Below are 23,266 nucleotides of genomic sequence, written 5' to 3'. Positions count from 1 at the left end.
GAGCAAGAGGGAGGAGGAACCCAGGGCTGCTCTGCCACATAGCTCCCAGCCTCAGTCTTGGGTTTTATGGGGATGGGATTAATTTTCTGGTCATCTCTGGCCAATCATTCTGACTTTGGCCTACTGGTGCACACATTGCTCAGCCAAGATGGATTCCAGCAAGGAAGATTTTGAGAGGCTGATAGGACATGTGGTATCTCCTTTTGACCTTTTCCCAACTCTTCCAGTTGGTAGTGGCTTGTTAGTTCTGTGTTCCTTTAGGACTTCCTGGCTTAAATAACTCATGCAAGTGGTTACTATTGTGCCTGACCAATGTGGGTGGTTTCAGTCAGTGTTTCCCCTAACATTTTAGCCAAAACTCACTGGTGTCTAGAGAGAACACAGCCTCCAGCTGAATATCTGTGGTAGTTACTCTAGTAAACAGATGGGAGAAAATCGAATGACAAAAAGAGTAAGGCCAACAATTTTTGATTTGATCCTTGCATAGGAAGCACCACAGTCTTTGGGTATGGTGATCTTTGGGAAGCAAGTTTGGAGCTTCAACTTGTCACATATGTCATACTTATTTGCTCAGTGTTTGAAGCTGAAGCTAGTTGGATCTGTTGCTCTGAAAACAGTTCATTCAGATCTGCCCATTCACTTTTCTTTCAAAGCTCCTCTCACACTTGCCATCCATAATGATGTTAAGGTGTAGAACCAGAGCCCGAGTGTTCCTGCAAACATTCCCCTCTCCCCCACTGCTTCCAAAGTGTGTGCAGTGTAGTCAGAATCTTAGACGATGGTGGAAAAAGAACTGAGCAACCCCAGTGGCCATATTCCTGCCTCTCCTTCCCCCATCCAATCAGCTCCTTACAGTGGGGGCAAGAAGTTCACTCTCCTTTTTTCCAAATTCATAAGATTTGATTCCTTGTTTTTTTGAGCATAAGAAGATAGGGAAGGACAAGCCCTTCAAGAGATCCTTGGAAAAGCAGGTTGTGAAATCCACGTGGCTCTCCCCTTCCATCAAGAACCTTCACTGCTTCTTCCTTGGATGCCTGCCTCATCCTGTCTCACTGAATTCCCACTTCCATGCACACTGTTAGCTAACAAAAGAGGCTTCATCAAGAAAATGTCCAGATTGGTAGACTTGGGCCCTGGGGGTGGGAACAGGCAGGGGCAGGGCCTTGAAGAGGCAACAGCCTGGGTTGATTCCAGCTCCGCTTGATGTTGGGTGAATTATCCAATCACACAGGCTCTGAGTTTTTCATCTGGATGATGGAGACCATAAAGATACCTATCTCAGAGTGCTGTTGTGTATGTAGAATGAGATATTGCACAAAATCAGAGCTCAATGACCTTGGTCATTTTAATCATTATAGAGCATGGCTCATGATTTTTAAGAGAGGTTGTGATTTTAACACCTTGGCATGCTGTTCTTGGCAGGATGGAGACAACTATGTTCAGGAAATGGAGAAGTCCAAGAATGGCCTTTGCAATGGCTCAGCTAGACCTAGTCATTAACATGGCAACTTGTTTCCTCCAGCTACCTTTACTGCAGCTTGAAAATCTGATAACCACACTTTCTTCCATGATTCAAGTAGATCTGAAGTGCAGTGCAGTTCAGTTCAGGTGCTCAGTGGTGTCTGACTCTTTGCAGTCCCATGGACTGCAGCACACCAAGCGCCCCTGTCCATCACCAATGCCCAGAGCTTGCTCAAACTCATGTCCATCGAGTTGGTGATGCTGCCTCTGGCAAAGGGCTCTATCCAGAGACAGTAATGTTTCTCTTTTTCTTTTGCAGACCTCAGAGGATGAGCCTTCTGAAAAGGACGCCCTGCAGCCAGGTCGCAACATTGTGGCTGCTGGCTATGCACTCTATGGAAGTGCAACCCTGGTGGCTCTTTCCACAGGGCAAGGAGTGGACCTCTTCATGCTTGACCCAGTAGGTACCTAGTGATGAAGTATGAGCCTTTGTGCTTTAATTCTGTCCCCTGGGATAATTTACTGGTTATTCCTAATACTTGCTTTGGGGGTCAGGGAGTCTAGTTTGGGGGACCAACAGCATCATCTAAAAACATTAAGATCTCTGTTCATGGGAGGGTATTTGAGGGGTTCTACATGGTCAAATGTATCACTCAGGCCCTGTTTGTAAAGAATTTATTATCAAAAAAATATATTCAGCTTCTGTGGTTTGTGGAAATACAATGACTTAAGAATCCCAATGCTGCCAATTTACAGACAGAAACATAGATTCTTTTTGTTTGTTTGTTTGTTTTTTGGCCGCTTTGTGCAACATGCAGGGTCTTAGTTCCCTGACCAGGGATCCAGCTGGTGACCCTGCATCGGAAGTGTAGAATCTTAACCTCTGAACCACCAAGGAAGTCCCAAACATGGATTCTTTACAGTAGCACCATCCAATAGAATTTTCTGTGATAATGGTTATGTTCTGTAATCTATGCTGTCTGGTATGGTGGCCACTAGCCTTCTGTGACCATTGAACATTTGCAGTGAGTTAGTGTGACTGAGAAACTGGGTTTTTACATTTTATTTCATTTTAATTAATTTAAATAACTACATGTGACTATTGGACTACTGGTACCCTATTGGACACCAGTTTGGACGATGTCCCCTAATATACATGTTTTTCCCAAAAGGATGAGTCACTGGTAGAAAGCTGTTTTATCAGATACTGTGTTATTCTCCACACTTTTCACAATGATAAAATAGCAGTAGCAGAAGAAGAAGAAGCACCACCTCTGGGTAGATGAAAAATATAACACAGTGCTGTTTGGAAGAAGTAATTGGATAAAGACACAGAGTTCAAAAACAAAGATTGAGCCTTCATGGCAAATGTACATTAAAAATGTTCAGGAGATCAACTGTTCTTAAAATTTTTCATGTCAATGGAAAATATTAAAAACAATAAACAATAAATTTACTACACATACTTTTACTTGCTAACTATGAAACTCTTTTGTAATGCTATGATCAAGCTAATCCATCATTTCATAGAAGCAAGGTATCTATTCTGAGAATTAATGATTTGGGGGGCCCTCTAGAATGAACGATTCAGTACAGTTCAGTTCAGTTGCTCAGTCGTGTCTGACTCTTTGTGACCCCATGGACTGCAGCACGTCAGGCTTCCCTGTCCATCAACAACTCCTGGAACTTTCTCAAACTCATGTCCATCAAGCTGGTGATGCCATCCAACCATCTCATCCTCTGTTGTCCCCTTCTCCTCTTGCCTTCGATCTTTCCCAGCATCAGGGTGTTTTCCAATGAGTCAGTTCTTCACATCAGGTGGCCAAAGTATTGGAGTACGGCTTCAGCATCAGTCCTTCCAATGAATATTCAGGACTGATCTCCTTTAGGATGGACTGGTTGGATTTCCTTGCAGTCCAAGGGACTCTCAAGAGTCTTCTCCAACACCACAGTTCAAAAGCATCAATTCTTCAGCACTCAGCTTTCTTTATAGTCCAACTCTCACATCCATATGTGACTACTGGAAAAACTATAGCTTTAGATGGACCTTTGTTGGCAAAGTAATGTCTCTGCTTTTAATATGCTGTCTAGGTTGGTCATAGCTTTTCTTCCAGTGAGCAAGCATCTTTTAATTTCATGGCTGCAGTCACCATCTGCAGTGATTTTGGAGCCCCCAAAATAAAATCTCCCACTGTTTCCATTGTTTCCCCATCTATTTGCCATAAAGTGATGGGACTGGATGCTATGATCTTAGTTTTATGAATGTTGAGTTTTAAGCCAACTTTTTCACTCTCCCCTTTTGCTTTTATCAAGAGGCTCCTTAGTTTGCCCTGCTTATTTAACTTTTACGCAGAATACAGCATGAGAAATGCTCGGCTTGATGAAGCACAAGCTAGAATCAAGATTGCCAGGAGAAATATCAATAGAACTTCAGATATGAAGATGACATCACCCTTATGGCAGAAAGCGAAGAGGAACTAAAGAGCCTCTTGATGAAAGTGAAAGAGGAGAGTGAAAAAGTTGGCTTAAAACTCAACATTCAGAAAACGAAGATTTTGGCATCTGGTCCCATCACTTCATGGCAAACAGATGGGGAAACAGTGGAAGCAGTGGCTGACTTTATTTTGGGGGGCTCCGAAATCATTGCAGATGCTAACTGCAGCCATGAAATGAAAAGATGCTTACTCCTTGGAAGAAAAGTTATGATCAACCTAGACAGTGTTTTAAAAAGCAGAGACAGTACTTTGCCAACAAAGGTCTGTCTAGTCAAGGCTATGGTTTTTCCAGTAGTCACATATGGATGTGAGAGTTGGAATATAAAGAAAGCTGAGTGCTGAAGAATTGATGCTTTTGAACTGTGGTGTTGGAGAAGACTCTTGAGAGTCCCTTGGACTGCAAGGAGATCCAACCAGTCCATCCTGAAGGAGATCAGTCCTGAGTGTTCATTGCAAGGACTGATGTTGAAGCTGAAACTCTAATACTCTGGCCACCTGATGCGAAGAACTGACTCATTTGAAAAGACCCTGATGCTGGGAAAGATTAAAAGCAAGAGGAGAAGGGGACGACAGAGGGGGAGATGGTTGGATGGCATCACCGACTCAATGGACATGAGTTTGAGTGGACTCCGGGAGTTGTCTATAGACAGGGAGGCCTGGTGTGCTGCAGTCCATGGGGTGGCAGAGTCAGACACGACTGAGCAACTGAACTGATTGAGCATCCAGTGAGCCCTCAGATACCATTCTAGGCAGTGGAGGGAGATAATGCACTGGTCAAACAGAAATTATCTGTCAGGAGTTTACATGCTGATGCACGCGAATGCACACAGCTCTGGTCATGGTGCCTGTGGGTGTATCATTTAGTTTGCTAATGTGCACTGAGGCTCAAAGTCTAGTGAAAGTTGACTCTGTCTGCCATCTTGGACCTGTTTGATTCTAGTTAGTTTATTTTGTGTCCTTGTATTATGTCATTCTTTTAAAGACTGTACCCTGTCCACTTCCCTCCTGTATCAATTGTCACATGCTCTCTGCTGAGCTTTCTTCATTAGCCTGAAAACCCACAAAGGACACTTGAACAAGGACCCTATGTATGAAGCTTAGGACCTGTCTGAGAGGTTGAAGCAGCATATGGCACTTGTTACAGATAGAAAACCATGGAGGGTGGCCTGCATGTTACTCAGGCAGGGCCTCACAGGACAAAGTTCCTTGGTGGGGCAACCAGAGCCTCTCTAATCTGCTAGTGTGAAGGGCTGGTAATTTGATTTTGTCAGAGCACAGATTTTGTTCAGGTACAGAGGGACTACCTCACTTAACCAAACACTCAACTGTGGTCTAAGCCACAATGAGAGGTATTTGTTTACATATGACAGATATAATTTTGAAATGGCAGGGATATGGTGCCTGATCATCAGGTGCCTTCTTGTCCAAGTTGTGGAAGGCCATTTGTATACACAGTGGGTGCTAGTGATCCCAGTCAGAACAAAGGTATGTATTTTCCAGGTTGGAGTAAGGCTCCACAACCATCTTTACCCCACAATAGAGAACACCTCACCAGGGGCCTGAGTGTCCACATTCCCAGCCCTGGGGTGGATAAACAAGTGAAGACATTATTTAGACAACAGTTGTGTATCTGTCTTGATCTTCATGGTGCTGGAGAATACCCTTGAGAGCCCCTTGGACAGCAAGGAGTACAAACAGTCAATCCTGAAGAAAATCAACCCTGAATATTCATTAGAAGGACTGATGATGAAGCTGAAGCTCCAATACTTTGGCCACCTAATGGAAAGAGCCAACTTATTAGAAAAGACCCTGATGCTGAGAAAGACTGATGACAGGAGGAGAAGGGGATGATAAAGGATGAGAAGGTTGGATGGCATCACTGACTCAATGGACATGAGTTTAAGCAGGCTCCAGGAGATGGTGATGGACAGGGAAACCTGGCATGCTGCAGTCCAAGGGGTTGCAAAGCATCAGACACGACTGAGTGACTGAACTAAAAGAGTCAAGGATCTTGGATAACTAAGTAAAGGGTGTTAGTGCATTAACGGAAAAGCTGAGGCCCCAGGTTAGAGATGGGCAGGTCTAGGAGGGAGGATTCACAGGACCAGTCCCACAGCACAGCCTCTGGTCTGGACACCACCCATGATGCTGTGTCTCTCACTCAGGTTTCAAATGCCAGGAAGGAGTAATTATTTTGCCAAGCTAAGTCAAGTATTTGACCTTGGGCTAGGGGAGGTCCAGCTTAGAGTCTTTCTAGACTGGCATCCAATAGGAAGAGTTAATTATTCAAAGGAAGTTCAGGTGCTTTTAAAAAGTGGAACTCCACACTGGGCTACTCTAAAGCAACAAATGTCTAGAGCAGGTTATTAAAGTTCATGATCCAGAGACTGTCGAGAACTTCCCTAAGAAGCTGGGTTTACTAAGCTTGGGAGAAGGCATTCTAGAAGAACCCTGAGGCCTCATGCTGAGAGGGGGTTCAGTTCAGTTCAGTTGCTCAGTCTTGTCCAAATCTGTGATCCCATGGACTGCAGCATGCCAAGCCCCCTGTCCATCACCAACTCCCAGAGCTTGCTCAAATTCATGTCCATCAAGTTGGTGATGCCATTCAACTGTCTCATTCAGATGAGAGAGGAAGTTGGCATGGTCTTATTATATATAGAACGTGGGCTTTTGCTTGATGATTCTAAGGAAGGTTTGAGAAAGAGAGGGTCAATTCTGGATTGGGTATTGTCTAGATGTGGGTACAATTAATGATTTTGTATCTCAGTTTTTATCTGGGAGGCGGGAAAGTTAAAGTGAGGGTGATGATTCATTGGTAAAAAAGCAGTCAGTACTCACATTTCACAGAAAAGAAGCATGTTTGGTTATTTTTACAGTTTAATATCCTTGTCATTGTTTTATTTCAGACATGGTGAGCATAGCCTTTTCTCTTTGTTGGAGTGTTGTCAGTGTTCATTAGGAATCATCTAGCTGTGAGCTGTCATCTTGGGGGATTTTTCCTTTCTCAGCCTTCAAAGTTTAATCAGAACTGATTAGATTTCGAGGTCTTGATTTCCTTCCTAATGACTTAGTGAGACGTTGAGCCTTTCAAAGTGAATTTTCAGCTAGCTAATTGCAGCCCTAGAGATGAGACCACCAGCACTCAGGTAAAGAGATACCTGAGGGATGCCCTGCAGAAAGGCACCAGGTGGCTATAGGGAGACTGGGCACTTTTATAAGTAATTCTGAGGATTAAAATAAATTTTATCAATGATTCCTCATGCCAAGTGAATACAGTTTCTGATTGAAGGGATTTCCTCTTTACCCTGTATAAGAATACTTGGGGTAAAAGGAACTTTGCTCTATTTTGTTCTTTTTTTTTTTTTTTTTGCTATGACACGCAGCTTTCAGGATCCCCACCAGGGATTGAACCAATGCCCCCTGAATTGTAAACATGAAGTCTTAACTACTGGACCACCAGGGAAGTCCCTAGGAATGCAAGAAAATTTGAATGGCTTCCAAGATTGAGTCATTAAGATAAAATAACTGGACCACAAATTAGTGGTCTAATTACATCCCCACTTTCATGACAAATCCCTTCTGTGTAACTTCTTTCTCTCATTGTTGATGGCCCAAATCTTCCTGAAAACATTAGGGATTAACTGGGGATGAGAACTTGAGGGGATAGATACAGCTAGGTTCTTTACAAATGAGAGTTACAAGGGAAACTTTCCTTCTTATTCCTTTGAATTATTTTATTTTTTGTTATATTACAGCTTGTTCTACCTGTGCAGGCTCTGCATTGTCCCTGTTATTTGTAAGTCTCATAAAAACATCACTGGACAGGCTACAGGAGGACCTTGCTACCCCCTAGGTCCTTTCAGCAGGCCCACCTCAGTTATTGTTCTCTGGTTATTGGAGTGTGTGCTGTTGACTTCTGTTTCCTGATATCTCTCTTCTTCCTGGTATTTCCCTTCATCTTTCTAGGCTCTTGGTGAATTTGTCTTGGTGGAAAAAGATGTCAAGATTAAAAAGAAAGGAAAGATTTACAGCCTCAACGAGGGCTATGCCAAGTATTTTGATGCTGCCACCACAGAATATGTGCAGAAAAAGAAGTTTCCTGAGGTGAGTGAAGAAAGCCTGAAACAGAAGCAGGGAGAATACTGTCTCAGTGGGTTCCTGTTTGGGAAACGGCTGTGGGGGGCTGGCTGAAAGAGGTTGTTGCCCCTGTTTGTGGCTTTGACCAGTGTGAGCATGGCAGACTCTGACTTTCTTCATTAGCAATCAATATCTTTCTTTCATAGCTAAGATTTACCTACTAAAGGTATTACTCTCTAGGTTAGTTTATCCAGGAGAAATTATCTATGAAGAAGGCAGAGACCAATTTTTCAAAATCCAGAGTTTCAGGCCAGAGCATCTCATTTTTTTGCCGAGCTACCATGTGTGTAGATTCTGGTCACTCGGTTATATTTAAGTGAAGGTCCCTTTCCCATGGTTTAAAATCAGGACCTGGGTGTTTACTCCAAGTTTTAGAAAGGTCTTCAGCTCTAAGGGTGAACACCGAGTCCTGGACTTCATGTGGCTATTAAGACAGCCCAAACAAGCCAATAAGTATGTCTGCCATACAAAAAGCCCTATTAAGACAAGTGTGGGAGGGAGTCACAGTGTTTGCAGGTCAAGAGTGTGAAGTCTGACCCACACTGGAAGTGACTGGAAGGACAGTGGTGTGAGGTGCCAGCCTGGCTGTCCCTGGAAGCCCTTCACAAACTCTAGGCAGAAAAGTGCTCAGAATTCCATGGAGTCCAGAGCACTCAGCTAGCAGGGTGCTGGACCTACCTCTGCTGCCTCAGACTGAAGTTTTCTTCTTTCTGTCTTGTTTGTTCTTGAAGCAAAAATCTTTGAAGCGCAGTTTCTGGTATCTTTCCTTTGTCATCACACACAAACCCATCAGGTATCTTAAGGGCAGAAGTAATAGGATATGGATTGTGAGGTTGATAAAGTCAAAATTATTTATTTACAAGTTCCCAGTCTTGGTGATAATTTCACAGTGGTTCCTATTCTAAGGTAAAAGGTACCTCTTCCAAAACCCATAAAGGAAGATACTTATTTTACCACTGGAAAACCAGACTCTTAGGCACACACACACACAAAAAGCCATAAATCCCTTTGAAGGAGAAGTTTCAAACTGAGAAACAAAGGAGTCATCCCATGTATAACCAACAACAGGTGAAGAGTCTGACTGCACGAGGACCCAAATACAAGGATGAACACCCAAACAGAAAACCAGACAAAGGGCACGATCATGCAAAGCATGGGAGATGCTAATAAAAAAGAAAGGCAAATTAAAATACATCATTTCCACATTTGAGATTAGCACAGATTCAACAGATGAATAGTGCTCAGTGGTGTGGGAAAATAAGTACTCTTATAAAATGTTAAAGGAAACTTAAATGTCCCCCTCACCCCCCAACTTTTCTGGCTGGGGCAATCTGACAGTATGATTTCCAATATTAAATATTCATATCTTTTGGCTCAGTTAATCCTAAATTTCCCCCAGAAAATGATCCTAAAAAACCAATTGATCAAATAGAAACAGAGATAAATGAACAAGGATATGTCACTGCAGCATTGCTTTATAACAACAACGAAGGAACAACTGAAGTATCCAACAGGAAGGGCTGGTTGGGATATTCATAATATTCAGGTGAAGTGTTGTGCCACACAGCTATTCATCCATTAGAAATTTAAGTCCTGTTTTATATATTGGTAATGAGACACGTCCACAAGATAGGCAGTCAATGAAATGGATTACACCATTAAATACATGTGAATGTATTTCTGCACACACGTATGTATATATAGGATGTGTATATGCATAAAATGTCTTCAAAATGTGCCATCTTGTTAATAGAGGTTTCTAGAAGTTGATATTATAGAGCTCTTGACTTTCTCTGATGTATGAATATGTGCAATATGTCATTGAAAAGAGATCATTGTAACTCTTTCTAGAAATTATTACAAAAACCATTGTCATTTGCAGAGGCAATCAAAGAGTATGCAACCAAGAAAATTGAAAGGGAAAAAGCATATCAAGTAGTTAATTAATAAAAATGCTATATTCTTTTTCTGGATTTTATGTTTAGTATAGTAAGAGTCAGCTTTTAAAAATGTGTAATATGTTGTGATTCCTTCTCCCTTATTTTAAATAATAAGTGTTTAAATAAGAAGTGTTTGCTCTTACACTTAAAAAAAAGGAGAGAAAATAGACTATTCTGTTTTGAAAAGAAGTGCCCTTGCTGTCCTATAGGTTTGCCCTGAGAAGCCCATCTCCAGGGTGTGCAGGCAGTGTCCCTCCCACTCCTCATTCTTCCGGAGGCCATTGCTTTCTGGCAGGGTCTTTATGTTCTGGCTGCTCTGCTTCCACATGCCGCACCCCAAGGAGATGGGAAGTGGACCAGCACTTTTCTATACCATCCAGCATTGTGGAAAGAGCAGTCCTCCTTTGCTATTTCTGTCTCTTGCCAGTGGCAGTTTCTCCTATCCCTGACTGCACTCTTCTAGCTGTGTGTCCTGTGTCTGTTCCAAGTGCTTATCATGTACTAACTCATTCAGTTCTCCAACAGATTACAAGATAAGTATTAATACCACAACCCTCATTTTACAAATAAAGGAACTGAGGCCCAGAACAGCCAAGTAATGTTAAGGAGTGCAAGCTGTTACTGCTTGCCACATGACAAGCCAATAAATCGAGAGACTAGTTGTTAGGGCAAGGAATAAGGACTTTATTAGGAAAGTCAGCAGACCAAGAAGATGGTGGACTAGTGTCCCAAAGAACCATTGTTATGCCCAAGTTGCGAAATCTGCCAATGACCACCAGGGAGCTGGTATCCAATGCAAAAGCAAGAGAGTTTTTATTACCAAGCTCGAGCTGGGGCTCCCACTGTTACCGACGCAGGAGCTAAGGAGAGGAGCCACGAACTCTGGGTTACATTGCTTATATAGGGTATTCTCGTGCGAAAAATTTGAAAAATGGGAGTTTCCGGTTTGGCAGACGTCTAATTGGTTACCTTCTGTGGAAGGGTTAGGTGTTGGGTTCTGATTGGTTTTCATTTCCCGGGCTGGCGATGGGTTCTGATTGATTCCCATTTCTTAGGTTCTTCATTCCCTTCTCAAGGTCCCAGGACAGACCCAATCATGGGTCTGTGACCAGCTCTATGTTTTCTTCTGCTAAAGGGGGTGTTGGTACGGCCATATATTGGGACCTGAGCACCATAAGCTGTGCCGTATTGATGCGGCTCTTGATGAAGGTCATTAACTTGTTCAATAAACACGGCCCGAAGGTGAGTAGCAAAAGTAAGATAATCAGAGGCCCTGTATACCCCAGACGAGTCCTGATGTCCATCTTACGTCCCTCTGTCCTTCAGAAGTGAAGGAGACCTTGACGAGGTCGCAGTCAGGGCAACTACCGGTAAATCGCTTGTTCCACATGTCTGAGGTGATAGGATTTACAAAAGTCATCGTGACCAGGTCCGACAGCCTGGCCACACTCCATTTCCACCAGCCATCATTTGAAGTCACACATTCCCATGCCTTACAGTGACGACTCTGCATGCCACCACAAGTCTTTCTCCGGTCCTTTTTGTGCCCAGGACATGCATAGAAACCCACTTTTTGCAGATAAGCACGTGCTGAGGAGGTCTCCATCAATTCTTTTAGGTGGAAGTATAAGTCGGGCCACCATGTATTTATGGGGTGCGTGGCAGTCGACTGGTTCAGCACCTCATATGTCTCTCCATTTCGTAGTTTCCAGGTTATATTGTAAGGACCGGAGACAAAAAAGCATCTTCTGATCATCTGTTTCTTTTAACACTTCTGCCTTTAGGTTAGGGATTATTGGGGGAGGTATCCCATACATGATTTCAAAACGGGTGAGTCCCAGTTGGTAGGGTGAGTTCCACACCCGGTACAGGGCAAAGGGGAGGAGAGCCACCCAGTTCCTGCCAGTCTCAGCAACTAGTTTTGTTAATGTCTCTTTAAGTGTCCTATTCATCCTTTCTACTTGTCCTGAGCTCTGGGGCCTATAGGCACAGTGCAGCTTCCATATAGCCCCCAAAGCCCGGGCTACCCCCTGGCTTACCTGAGACAAGAAGGCTGGCCCATTATCTGACCCCACCTGTGCCAGAAACCCGAACCGTGGCAAGATATCTTCAATCAGCTTTTTGGCCACCACCTGTGCTGTTTCTCTCTTGGTGGGGAACACTTCTACCCACCCTGAGAAGGTATCTGTGAACACCAACAGGTATTTGTATCCATATTTACCCGGTTTTACCTCAGTGAAGTCCCCTTCCCAGTAAGCTCCGGTCTTGTCCCCCGTTCTCTAATTCCTTGGTTGGCCGGATGAGGGACAGCGTTCGTGAGCTGGCATGCTTTGCAGTTTGATACGCTGTCTTCTATTGTCGTCCTGACATCTTTTGTGGTAATCTTGGCATGTCTAATCAGGTCTTGCATCTTGCAGGTTCCCAGGTGAGTGGCACGATGCATTCCTAGTAATACTTGCTTTCCGGGTTCTTCTGGGAGGATTAGAGAGCTGTCTGCTGCTCTCTCCCACCTGGCCAGCTGTTGGGCCATAGGCGGGCTTTTTATCCAGTCTAAGTCCCTTGTTGAGTAATTGGGCAAAGCTGGCAGAGGAGGGCTCCCAGGGCCAGGCAGCTGAAGAGTGGCCTCCATCACGGTATTCTGGGCTGCATCCCTGGCTGCCCTGTCCGCCAAGTTGTTTCCCCTTGAGATCAGGGTGCCTGGCTTCTGGGGCCCCGGGCAGTGTATTATGGCTAGTTTTTTAGGAAGCCATAAAACTGAGAGGAGAGCTTTTATTTCTTCTTTGTTTTTAATTGTCTTACTCTCGGCTGTGAGGAGTCCCCTTTCTCTGTAGATGGCCCCGTGTATATGGGCAATAGCAAAGGCATATCGGCTATCAGTAATGATGCTAAGTTTTTTGTGCTTTCCCAACCGAAGGGCTTTGGTTAGGGCGATTAGTTCAGCCCTTTGAGCTGAAGTACCCGGAGGTAGTGCTTCCGGCCACACAATTTGGGTTTCCGTGGTTATGGCCGCCCCTGCATACCTGAGTCCATCTCCAGTGAAACTGCTCCCGCCTGTATACCAGGTGACCTCAGCATCCGCCAGAGGGCAATCTTGCAAGTCCTCTCGCGTCCCATGCACCTGGGCTAGTATGTCGCTGCAGTCATGGATCAGGGCTTCCAAGTCTGGGTTAGGAAACAACGTAGCTGGATTGAGAGCAGTAGGCGGTAGAAAGATGATCCTGGAGGGGTTTAGCTGTAGTCCCTGGTAGTGGGTCAGCAGAGCGTTGCTGATCCATCTATCTGGGGGTTGTTTCAGTATGCCCTCAATGGCATGGGGGGCGGTAATATGTAACTCCTGCCCTAGTGTCAGTTTGTCTGCATCTTTGACCATTAGGGCCACTGCCGCAATCATGCGGAGGCATGGGGGCCAGACTGATGCTACGGGGTCTAGGCGTTTAGACAAGTAGGCCACTGGCCGTTTCCAAGGTCCCAAGTGTTGCATCAGCACCCCTTTTGCTACTCCTTGTTTTTCATAGCATTGGTTCTTTCCTAATGCTGGTTGCGTACGGGGGCGGCTCTTACCTTCAGCCGCTAGGTGGTGCAGCTGGCGCTCCCTTTCTCCCAAATCAGGAACTGTTGCCACTAGCAGGATGCGCGCCATATTGCGGGTCTGGCAGTCTGCTGCCTTAGCTTGTTTTTCCTCGGGGGTCTCTCGAGTATTGTAGACCCTTTCTGCCACTGTTATTAAATCCTAGATACTCTTTTCACCAGGCGTTCTAGTTTTTGTAACTTTTTCCTGATGTCTGGAGCTGCCTGGTTGACAAAATGCATTATCAAAGCAGCCTGAGTGCCTTCTGCTTCTGGGTCCATGGGCGTGTATTGTCTAAAGGCCTCCATCAGCCTTTCCAGATAAGCAGCTGGACTCTCAGTGGGGCCTTGTTGAACATCTCCTACTCTAGCTAGGTTAGTGGGTTTCTGTGCAGCTGCCTTGAGCCCCCCAGTAGAGTCTGGCGGTAGACCCAGAGCCTCTCCTTACCTTGTGCCGTATTGTAATCCCAGTCAGGTCGCGATAAAGGAAAGGAGGTGTCAATTTCATCTGTATTAGTGGTGGGTTCTCCATTTGCCCCTGGGACCCATTTACGGGCCTCATTCTGTATTCTCTCTCTCTCTTCCGTAGTGAAGAGAATCGGGAGCAGCTGTTGACAGTCCCAGGTGGGTTGATGAGTAAAAAGCACAGTTTCTAGATTAGTTAGATCTCTAGGGTTATCTGAGAACTTAGCATTCTGTGATCTCCAGTTATATAAGTCACTGGTAGAGAAGGGCCAGTATTGATGAGGTTGGTTCCCTTCCTCGTCAGGGGGACTGGCCACTCGTAAAGGGAGGGCAACAGTTGAGTCTACCGGCCCCGCTGGAGACATGGCTGGCCTATGGCGAGTATTTTATGTGGGCCCCCCTTCTGGTGCGTCAGCCCTGGGTGGAGGGATAGCAGGGGCCCGCGGTGGCTCGAGAGGTTGGTAAGGGGGTGGGAAGAGAAGTTCTTCCTCCGTTCCCCCTTGTAAAATGGGGTACAGTGGCGCCGTTGGTTCAGGTTGCTTGGGATCTTTCAGGTTCTTTCCTATAAATGTCACCAGCACCTGCGCAGTGGAGAATCCCTGTTGAGGCAAGAAAGGTTTTACCCATGGAGGGGGGTGCAATATGAGATCTTCCCACACTATGACATAGGAAACTTGGTCAGGGTGTCCGCTCCGTGGTCGAAAGATGATGTCTTGGACTCAGTGCACGGTTTCCAAGTCAAAGGTGCCCTCTGGGGGCCATCCCACGTGGAAGGTTGGCCATTCCGTGCTGCAAAAAGTGATTAATTTATCTTTCTTAATTTCCACACCGAGGTCACGTGTGCACATCTTGACCTCCTTAAAACGGTCAGTGATCAGGGATAGAGGGGTAGGGCTAGATTGACTTTGCCCCGTCGTTCCTAGATCAGTCAGATGTTGGTAAATTAACACAGACAGTACAGATAGCCACACAGACAGACAGAGAGACAAGATACAGACCTCTGGGAGTCCGGAGGCAAAACTGAAAGTAAGACGACAGCCTCCAGCCGTTCAGCGGGAGCGACCCACTATCGTCTATGGAGAACAGGGGTACTCCATCCCCTCCGAAGGGGCCGGGGACGTCTCCCAACGACCTGCACCGGTGACCTGCCAGCGTGTCCGCCTGAGTCATATACCGGCTTCAGAAAATAGGCCTTATCAGAAACAAAGAGACAGAGAAGAGCTTACCAGCTGCAGATAACTCTCCGGATCAGTTTCTCTGCGGGGCCGATGGGAGATCCCGGACGAGCTCCCAAATGTTATGCCCAAGTCGCGAAATCTCCCAATGACCACCAGGGAGCCGGTATCCGATGCAAAAGCAAGAGAGTTTTTATTACCAAGCTTGAGCTGGGCCTCCCACTATCACCGATGCAGCGGCTAAGGAGAGGAGCCCTGAACTCTGGGTTACATTGCTTATATAGGGTATTCTCTCGCAAAAAATTTGAAAAATGGGAGTTTCCGGGTTGGGAGACGTCTAATTGGTTACCTTCTGTGGAAGGGTTAGGTGTTGGGTTCTGATTGGTTTTCATTTCCCGGGCTGGCGATGGGTTCTGATTGATTCCCATTTCCTGGGCTTAATTCGAATTTCCCGGGCAGGTCATAAGTCCTGAACGTAAAGTCAGGAGATCCTGATCTGGGATCTGATTGGCTCGCAGGTGGTGGGGTGAGGTCAGGGGGATTTCCAAAGACTCTTTCCTCAGAACTCTAAAATGGAGTCTTTTTTAACAAAATGGGGTGGCTTATGTTCTTCACCATCTTGCCTGAGTTAGAATTCAGGCCTCTTTTATACTAGAAAGGGAGAGGATGTGGTTGTTTGTTGCAAACTTTTTGTGTCAGGATCCTTTATTCTTGCAGTTGCCCAGGTAGATCAGGATGTGATGTTCCTATAAAACTCCAACAAGACAAATGTTATTCTCTGTTCTGCAACTTTTTATTTCTCTCTGTGTGTGTTAGTTGCTCAGTTATGTCTGACTCTTTGCAACCTCATGAGCTATAGCTGCCCCACCGCTACCCCCCCCCTACTTTGTGTTTCTATATATTTGACTACTTTAGATACCTCATATAAGTTAAATAATGTTGTATTTGTCATTTTTTTGACTGGCTTATTTCACTTGGCACAATGTCCTCAAATTTCATCCATGTTGTGATGCTGAAAGCTCAGCTTCTCTGTACACTGGTGCTGAATTGAACCTTGGAGACAGAATTTGGCATGAAGTAGAAAAGAATAGTTTTATTGCCTTTCCAGCAAAGGGGGACACAGCAGGCTCATACCGTCAAAATCATGTGTCCCCTCTTGGAAAAGATAGTGAGAAGTTTCATAGTAATTGTCCAAAGAGGACGTGATCAGCTTGTGGACATTTTTCTGAGGGGTTGGTGGTGGGCTAAGTTGGAGTCAGCATCATCAACCTTCAGGTCCAACTGGTCTGGGGTCTACATGCTTGTGGGTGGCATACCATCATTAATTGTTATCTTCTTTCACCTGTGGGGGTTTCAGAATCTGCAAAATAGTTCAAAGATATTGTTGTGCATATCCTTTAATGGGGAAAACAGGACCTTGTCCCAAGGCTGCTCTTGACTGTTTCTCCTTGATCTTCCATCCCCTCCCTTTTCTGATTAACAACTGCTTGAATCTGCCCTTTGTAACTCAGGGACGGTCATGAAGGCTGAATGAAGGCTGCTTTCTATAATCAAAGAAATGGGGGACACAGAAGGTCTTTGTGCCCAGGAGCCCTAAAGGGCCCTGCTTGATATCAGTTGAGCAAGTGACAAGACTTTTTTTTCAAAGTCCAAATAATATCCTACTGTGTGTATATACCACATTTTCCTTATCCATCCATCTCTCAATGGACACTTAGGTTGCTTCCACTTCTTGGCTATTGTGAATAATGCTTTGATGAACATGGATATGCTGATATCTCTTTGAGATTCTGTTTCCAATTCTTTTGGATAAATACCCAGAAGTGGGAAGAAAGTTTTCATTTTTTGAAAGTTTTTCTTTCCTTTCATTCCCTCTTTAACCCTCTTTGCTCCAATATCAGCCCTTTGTAATCCTCTTTTACACAATCCAGCATCATGTTTCCACCTTATGTTACTTGACCTCTCATGGCATTTAGGGTTGTTTACTCTTCCTTTCCAGCTTCTCTGGTGGCTCAGTGGTAAAGAATTCATCTGTTAATGTGGGAGAAACAGATTCAATCCCTGAGTCTGGAAGATCCCCAAGAGAAAGAAATGGCAACCCACTCCAGTATTCTTGCCTGGGAAATCCCATGGACAGAGGAGCCTGGTGGGCTATAGTCCATGGGATTGCAAAAGAGTCGGACACAGTTTGGTGGCTAAACAACAACAGCAACCCTGTCCTTCATGAAACTTGTCTTCTTTAGCCTTGTGTCTGGTTTTCCATCTATCTGACTAACCATCTTCTTCTTTTATTAGTTCCCATAGCTCTGCCTACACTTCTGTCTTGGTACATATAGTACGCTATTCCCAAAAAACCTTTCGGCTCACACTTGTCCCCCCAGGGTGATCTCATCTAGTCTCTTCTCATAGGATTCAGATCTGCCTGCTCCTCCAGACACCTAGAACTCTACATATCCAACTCTGACCCTCCTATTCCCCACCCCCCCACCACTTTACACACACACAAACAAACACACACACCTCCCCACCTACACACACACACCGTCTCCCAAGTTTACTACTTTCTGATTTTCTTCTCTGGACCTATACTGCCTCTACCATCATATTCATTCCCAACAAAGTTTGGGGAATCCAGAGGATTACCTCTTTCTTATGCTCATGACTAATCATTTACTGGACGTTACCAACTCTATTTTCTAAATATTCCTCAAAAAGTGAAAGTGAAGTCACTCAGTTGTGTCCAACTCTTTGCGACCCCGTGGACTGTAGCCAACCAGGTTCTGCTGTCTATGGGGATTCTCCAGGCAAGAATACTGAAGTGAGTTTCCATTTCCTTCTCCAGGGGATCTTTCCAACCCAGGGATCGAATCTGGGTCTCCTGAAATGCAGGCAGACTCTTTACCCTGTGAGCTACTCAAGTTGGTCCATTTTCTTTATCCTAAATTCAGACCTGCATTCTTTTACCTATTGAGAAATCTCTTAATTGGCATCTGAAGGTGTTTTGTATACTTAATATCATTATGTAAATAAAATGGAGGAGGCAAAATCTTCCATGTAATTTTTAACATACAACTTGAATAGTGCTTTCAAGATATTGCATGTGTATGCACTTCAGAAAGTATTTCCCCAGCAGCTACTTTTTGCCCCACACCAGGATGAACTCAGGGTATGATGCCAAGATCAAGCAGACAGTCTTTTCCACAAGGATGTCACACACTGGAGATGTCTGGCTTATAAATGACTATAAAATCAATGCACTTTATAGTGGCTGATTCCACCAAAGCATTGGATATTTGCTCTGAAAATTTTTGGCGCTTCCTTGTACTGTCAGAAAATTATTAGATTAGACACAGAAATCTCACATGGGTCACTGAATGAGGAAAAAGCAAACCTGCCTGAAGGAGCCCTTCCATGAGATAGTCATGCCTTACTGATATGCCCTACGTAAGGGAAATCATGAACTTTGACTTATTTCTTTCAGAGCAAATCTTCTTTTTATTATAAGACTAATGAAACTGACGTTTACATGGAAGCTGTTTTATTTCTTTGAGTGATTTCTAAAAGTATTTAAAATAATTTTACCAGTGGATAAACGCTGCTTACACTAAGTGCAAAAGTTGTCATGGTTCAAGGGGATCTGGTTTTCAAGAAGCTAAAAAGTGTTCTGAACTGTAAGGGCCAAGGAGGAGATTCAAAGAGGAGCCCAACAGTTGGTGTTTGTTTATACTTCTTTTTCCAGTGGGTCCCCCCCCCCCCCCCCCCCCCCATTAGCTTCTGTGTTAGGACACATATTGTCTCTCACTTTAAGTAGTCCAGCATTTAATGAGTCCAATTACTAGTTGAGGTTTGGGAACTCCTAATGGTCAGCTACATAATAATTTCAATTCCTAAGCTGGTGGGTAGAGGAAAGAGGACCTGGAATGTAGAGCTCACACCCACCGGATGAGTCACCTGAAGTAGGTGCTGACTGCTTGCTAAACCCACTGCATCTTGCCTCTCCCCTCTCCATCCTCCAGGACGGCAGTGCTCCCTATGGGGCCAGGTACGTGGGCTCCATGGTGGCTGATGTGCACCGCACCCTTGTCTATGGAGGGATCTTCCTGTACCCAGCGAACCAGAAAAGTCCGAAGGGCAAGGTAACTCTCCTCTGTCCGCTGGCTGAATCTGCTCAGGGAGCCGGTCACAATTCTCTTTCTCATCATGCCTGTTTTTGGCTACCATCTGTCTGTGAGTGGGCAGGTGGAAGAGAAACGAAGTATATATCCCATTAATAGAGTTCTAAGGTTGTGGTAGAAGGTCTAGAGGAGGAGGAGGCTGAAGTTGTTGGTGATTGTCACTGGCCATCACTTCTGCGGCTCTCACACTCCTCAATTGACGGTGAATCAGCTGTGTTCATCCCCCCACTTTCCACATGCTGTGTCTTTTTGCTTCATTACCAGCTGATTTGGATCATAGATCCTTTTGAGAACTTAATGAAACTTATGAAACTTACATGAAACTTATTACATGTAAACATACACATTACATATGTTGTCAGGGGGTTCACAATAACCTGAGGATGACCCAAGAATTTCCTAGAGAGTTCCCAGAAGTTCAGGCTAAGAACTTTTGAACTACCAGTAAAGGTAGCTCTGGGAAGATCTCATTGCAACTTTATGAAACAAAACCTAAAATACCTGTGTTATCAAGTGGGAATCCTATGATCCTAATGCGTCCATCTTGAATAGACCCTGCCATGGAAAGGTGTCTGATTTTTAGGCAGTCATAGAATCATAGGTATAGAAGACAAATTCAAATAAATGTCTGCATATTCTCTGACACACTAACAACTAGCCACACATATATGCATCTCTCAGTGTGGGCGATCCGATATGAATTATTGGAATGCCAGATTCAAAGCCACGATAAGAAGTCTAACATAGCATGTGAAACTGGAGAGGCATTTCTCTTCCTGTGATGGTTTAGCTCTTGTATATCAGCTTGTTGGACAGATAAATCTAATGAGCAGAACAGTGCTAAAGAGTATTACATGAGATCAAGTAGAAGATGTGGAAATTCTCAGGTAGAACCACATTTGCCATCTACTCAGTTCTAACAAGGAGAACATTAAGACTACTAGCTATTATTAAGATATTTAAAATTAGTCAGAAAATATCTACATATAATTACAAAAATATTTCCATAAAATATATAACTGCATATATAGATCTACATTCATAGTACCATATTCAAAGTACCATTGGTTTCTTTTTTAAAATTTTATTTGGAGGATAATTGCTTTACAGTGTTGTGTTGGTTTCTGCCATATGACAACGTGAATCAGCCATAAGTATACATATATCCCCTCCCTCTTGAACCTCCCTCCCACTCCCCACCCCATCCCATCCCAACATAGCACTGGTTTGAGCTCTCTGTGTTACACAGAGACTTACCATTATCTATTTTACATATGGTAATACATATGTTTCAATGCTACTCTCTCAATTCGTCCCACCCTCTCCTGCCCCTGCTGTGTCCACAAGTCTGTCCTCTGTGTCTGCGTCTCTATTCCTGCCCTGCAAATAGGGTCATCAGTACCAGTTTTCTAGGTTCCATATATATGTGCTAATACATGATACTTGTTTTTCTCTTTCTGATTTACTTCAGTCTATATAACAGGCTCTAGGTATCACTGAGTTCTGATCTCCATGTTTTAGCTCTCATGGTCTCTGTGACCATGTTTGTGTGAGTGGGTGGGTAGTGGGGTGTGACTACTTCTCCTCCTATTGTCCTTGTAGAGTAATGTAGATTTTAATTGTGGGGGAAAAATAGATTACATAGCCTGCAGGTAAAGGCACCATGAAGATCTGGACACTGTTTTAAAATGAGTTTACTACAACAGTATCTTAAGGTCAGAACAAAACTTGGTTCCAAGGTAAGTTTGATGTAAGTATCCATGTCCTTATCTATCTATCTATTTTTTTATAGTACATGGTACAAATAAAAGCATCCTATTCTGTTTCCCCAAAATGGGAATAAATGCCCCCTACAGTTTCAACTTACTTTCTGCTCAGTGCCTGGCTCTCCAATTCAGATTGGAAATAGTTTGTTCCTCTCTTTGAAATAATAATAATTTAAAAATCATCACAAGATGTAACTATGAAGAAAAGAATGGAAAGAAGTTGTGCAGAGCGGGATCAATCACTTTGAAAGCTGATTACAGAAAAAGAAATTTAAGTTACAGATTTCATACCTATGAGGGAAGGAAGGAGAGGATAGTGTGATATAGAGTCAGAGCATGCAGCAAGAACGTCACCTGAATCTATGTGATGTGTGTGCGTGTGTCTGCTGTGGGTCAGGGGATGAGGAAGAAGTCAAAACATAATGACAGAAAAAGACCCAGAAAGGACATTCAATCAGCCCATTTCAATTCAACTCACCATATACTAACTGGACACAGGACTGACACCTAGTCATCTCATAGTGCCCTTTAGCAGGGCATTTCTTTCTCAGAACAGGCACTGGATCCATGTACCCGGCTTGGCAAAAAATGGTACAACTGATTTCCCCCCATTTCTGCCCTCCACTGGGAGCCCTTGTGCAGCATACACTGTAGCCCTGTTTGGACACTTCCTACATGTCAGGCAGTACTAGGAATGAGATGCCACAAACACCGACCTTAAGAGATGCCTCCCCTGCCCTCAAGGGAGGGCATCCAAGGAGGAAGGCAGATGTTAAACAAACCTCACAGTCAGGATTATCATGAAAGGGGAAGTACAGGATGCTGTGGGAGAGCAAGCAACAAGAGACTAGGCAACTCAGTCTAAGGGGTCAAAAGAAAAGGTCATCTAAACACCAGAAAACTCTTCAGCCAAGTTGACACTTGAGCTGTTCCTCCCTCCCATCCTGGACATTGTGGTTACCTTAAGAGACCACCTAGCACTCTCTAGGTGACCCTCCGATCCCATCCAAGCTTGACTCTATTGGCCTTAAGGTCTGGCATGTAGAGACTCCTAACCTGGACCCAGAATCACTTCACCTCATTGACGAACTAGTGAGGAGTGAACACTAAGATCTGATACTCCCAAGTCTCTCATAAGCACCAAGGTCAGGTAGCTGTCGACCGGAGGTGTCCCCAAAGACATATGTGATCAGCATCAGCTGGGGCACCCAGCCTTCTGGACAGTGTTGGTCTCTGGCAGCCGGCTCCCCTGAGAAGGGCAAATGTACTCGCACTAATGAGACAGAGGCTCAGCAGTTGGAATTCCTCCTGGAGCTTCAGGTGCATGGTTTGAGGATCTTGGCAACTTGGAACACTTGTCCACCTGACTCTGTTTCTCCTCAGCTCCGGCTCCTGTATGAGTGCAATCCTGTGGCCTACATCATCGAGCAGGCGGGAGGCCTGGCGACCACAGGCACCCAACCCGTGCTGGACGTGAAGCCTGAAGCCATTCACCAACGAGTCCCCCTCATTCTAGGGTCCCCGGAAGATGTACAGGAATATCTCATCTGTGTGCAGAAAAATCAGGCAGGCAGGTAGTGAGTCTGACCCACAAGCCCTCTTCTCTTTGTATGTGCTTTGTTAGGGACCCTAGATGAATAAGTGAGTGAATGCTGGTGATGAGAAACAAAAGGTAAATCCACTGAATTATGTGCAGAAGAGCAGCAGCCCACTGCTCACGACAGGTCTAGAAACCAGAGGCGAGTTTGTGCTCAGTGTAAAGGGCTGAAAATAAAACCTGCATATGAAAAGAACAACTGTGATTTGTCTTCTGTCATGAACAGTGGTAAATAGTGTTGTTATTTATCAGCTCAAGTAATCAGCAGCTATCCCTTGTGGGCAAAAAGTACAGAGGTCAGTTAAGAATTTGTCTTGGCTGAGAATTTGAACCTAATGTCTTAATCCTATAGTGATTAATTTCCTTTCTTATAAAATAGATGCATATATTTACTATATAGTTATTTCATATATACTTATAAATATATATATTTAATGCATATAAATATATACATTATAGATATTTAAATGGTGACTTAATTTCTTAAA

General features: G+C 44.3%; 1 protein-coding gene across 1 annotated transcript in view; it reads left to right on the top strand.

Annotated features, from left to right (window-relative positions):
• The window catches only part of FBP2 (fructose-bisphosphatase 2), a 50,889-nt gene extending 27,912 nt beyond the window's left edge, over positions 1-22,977 (top strand). Inside the window, exons 4-7 of the mRNA XM_052644725.1 lie at positions 1,781-1,921; positions 7,923-8,060; positions 19,257-19,376; positions 22,565-22,977. Of these exons, the coding sequence (XP_052500685.1) occupies positions 1,781-1,921; positions 7,923-8,060; positions 19,257-19,376; positions 22,565-22,759 (594 nt within the window). The 3' untranslated portion in view covers positions 22,760-22,977. The remainder of the gene's footprint in view (positions 1-1,780; positions 1,922-7,922; positions 8,061-19,256; positions 19,377-22,564) is intronic.
• Positions 22,978-23,266: the final 289 nt, after the last annotated feature.

The sequence above is a fragment of the Budorcas taxicolor genome, chromosome 8 (assembly GCF_023091745.1).
Source record: "Budorcas taxicolor isolate Tak-1 chromosome 8, Takin1.1, whole genome shotgun sequence".
Lineage (NCBI taxonomy): Eukaryota > Metazoa > Chordata > Mammalia > Artiodactyla > Bovidae > Budorcas > Budorcas taxicolor.
This window is presented reverse-complemented; position numbering and strand designations above follow the sequence as displayed.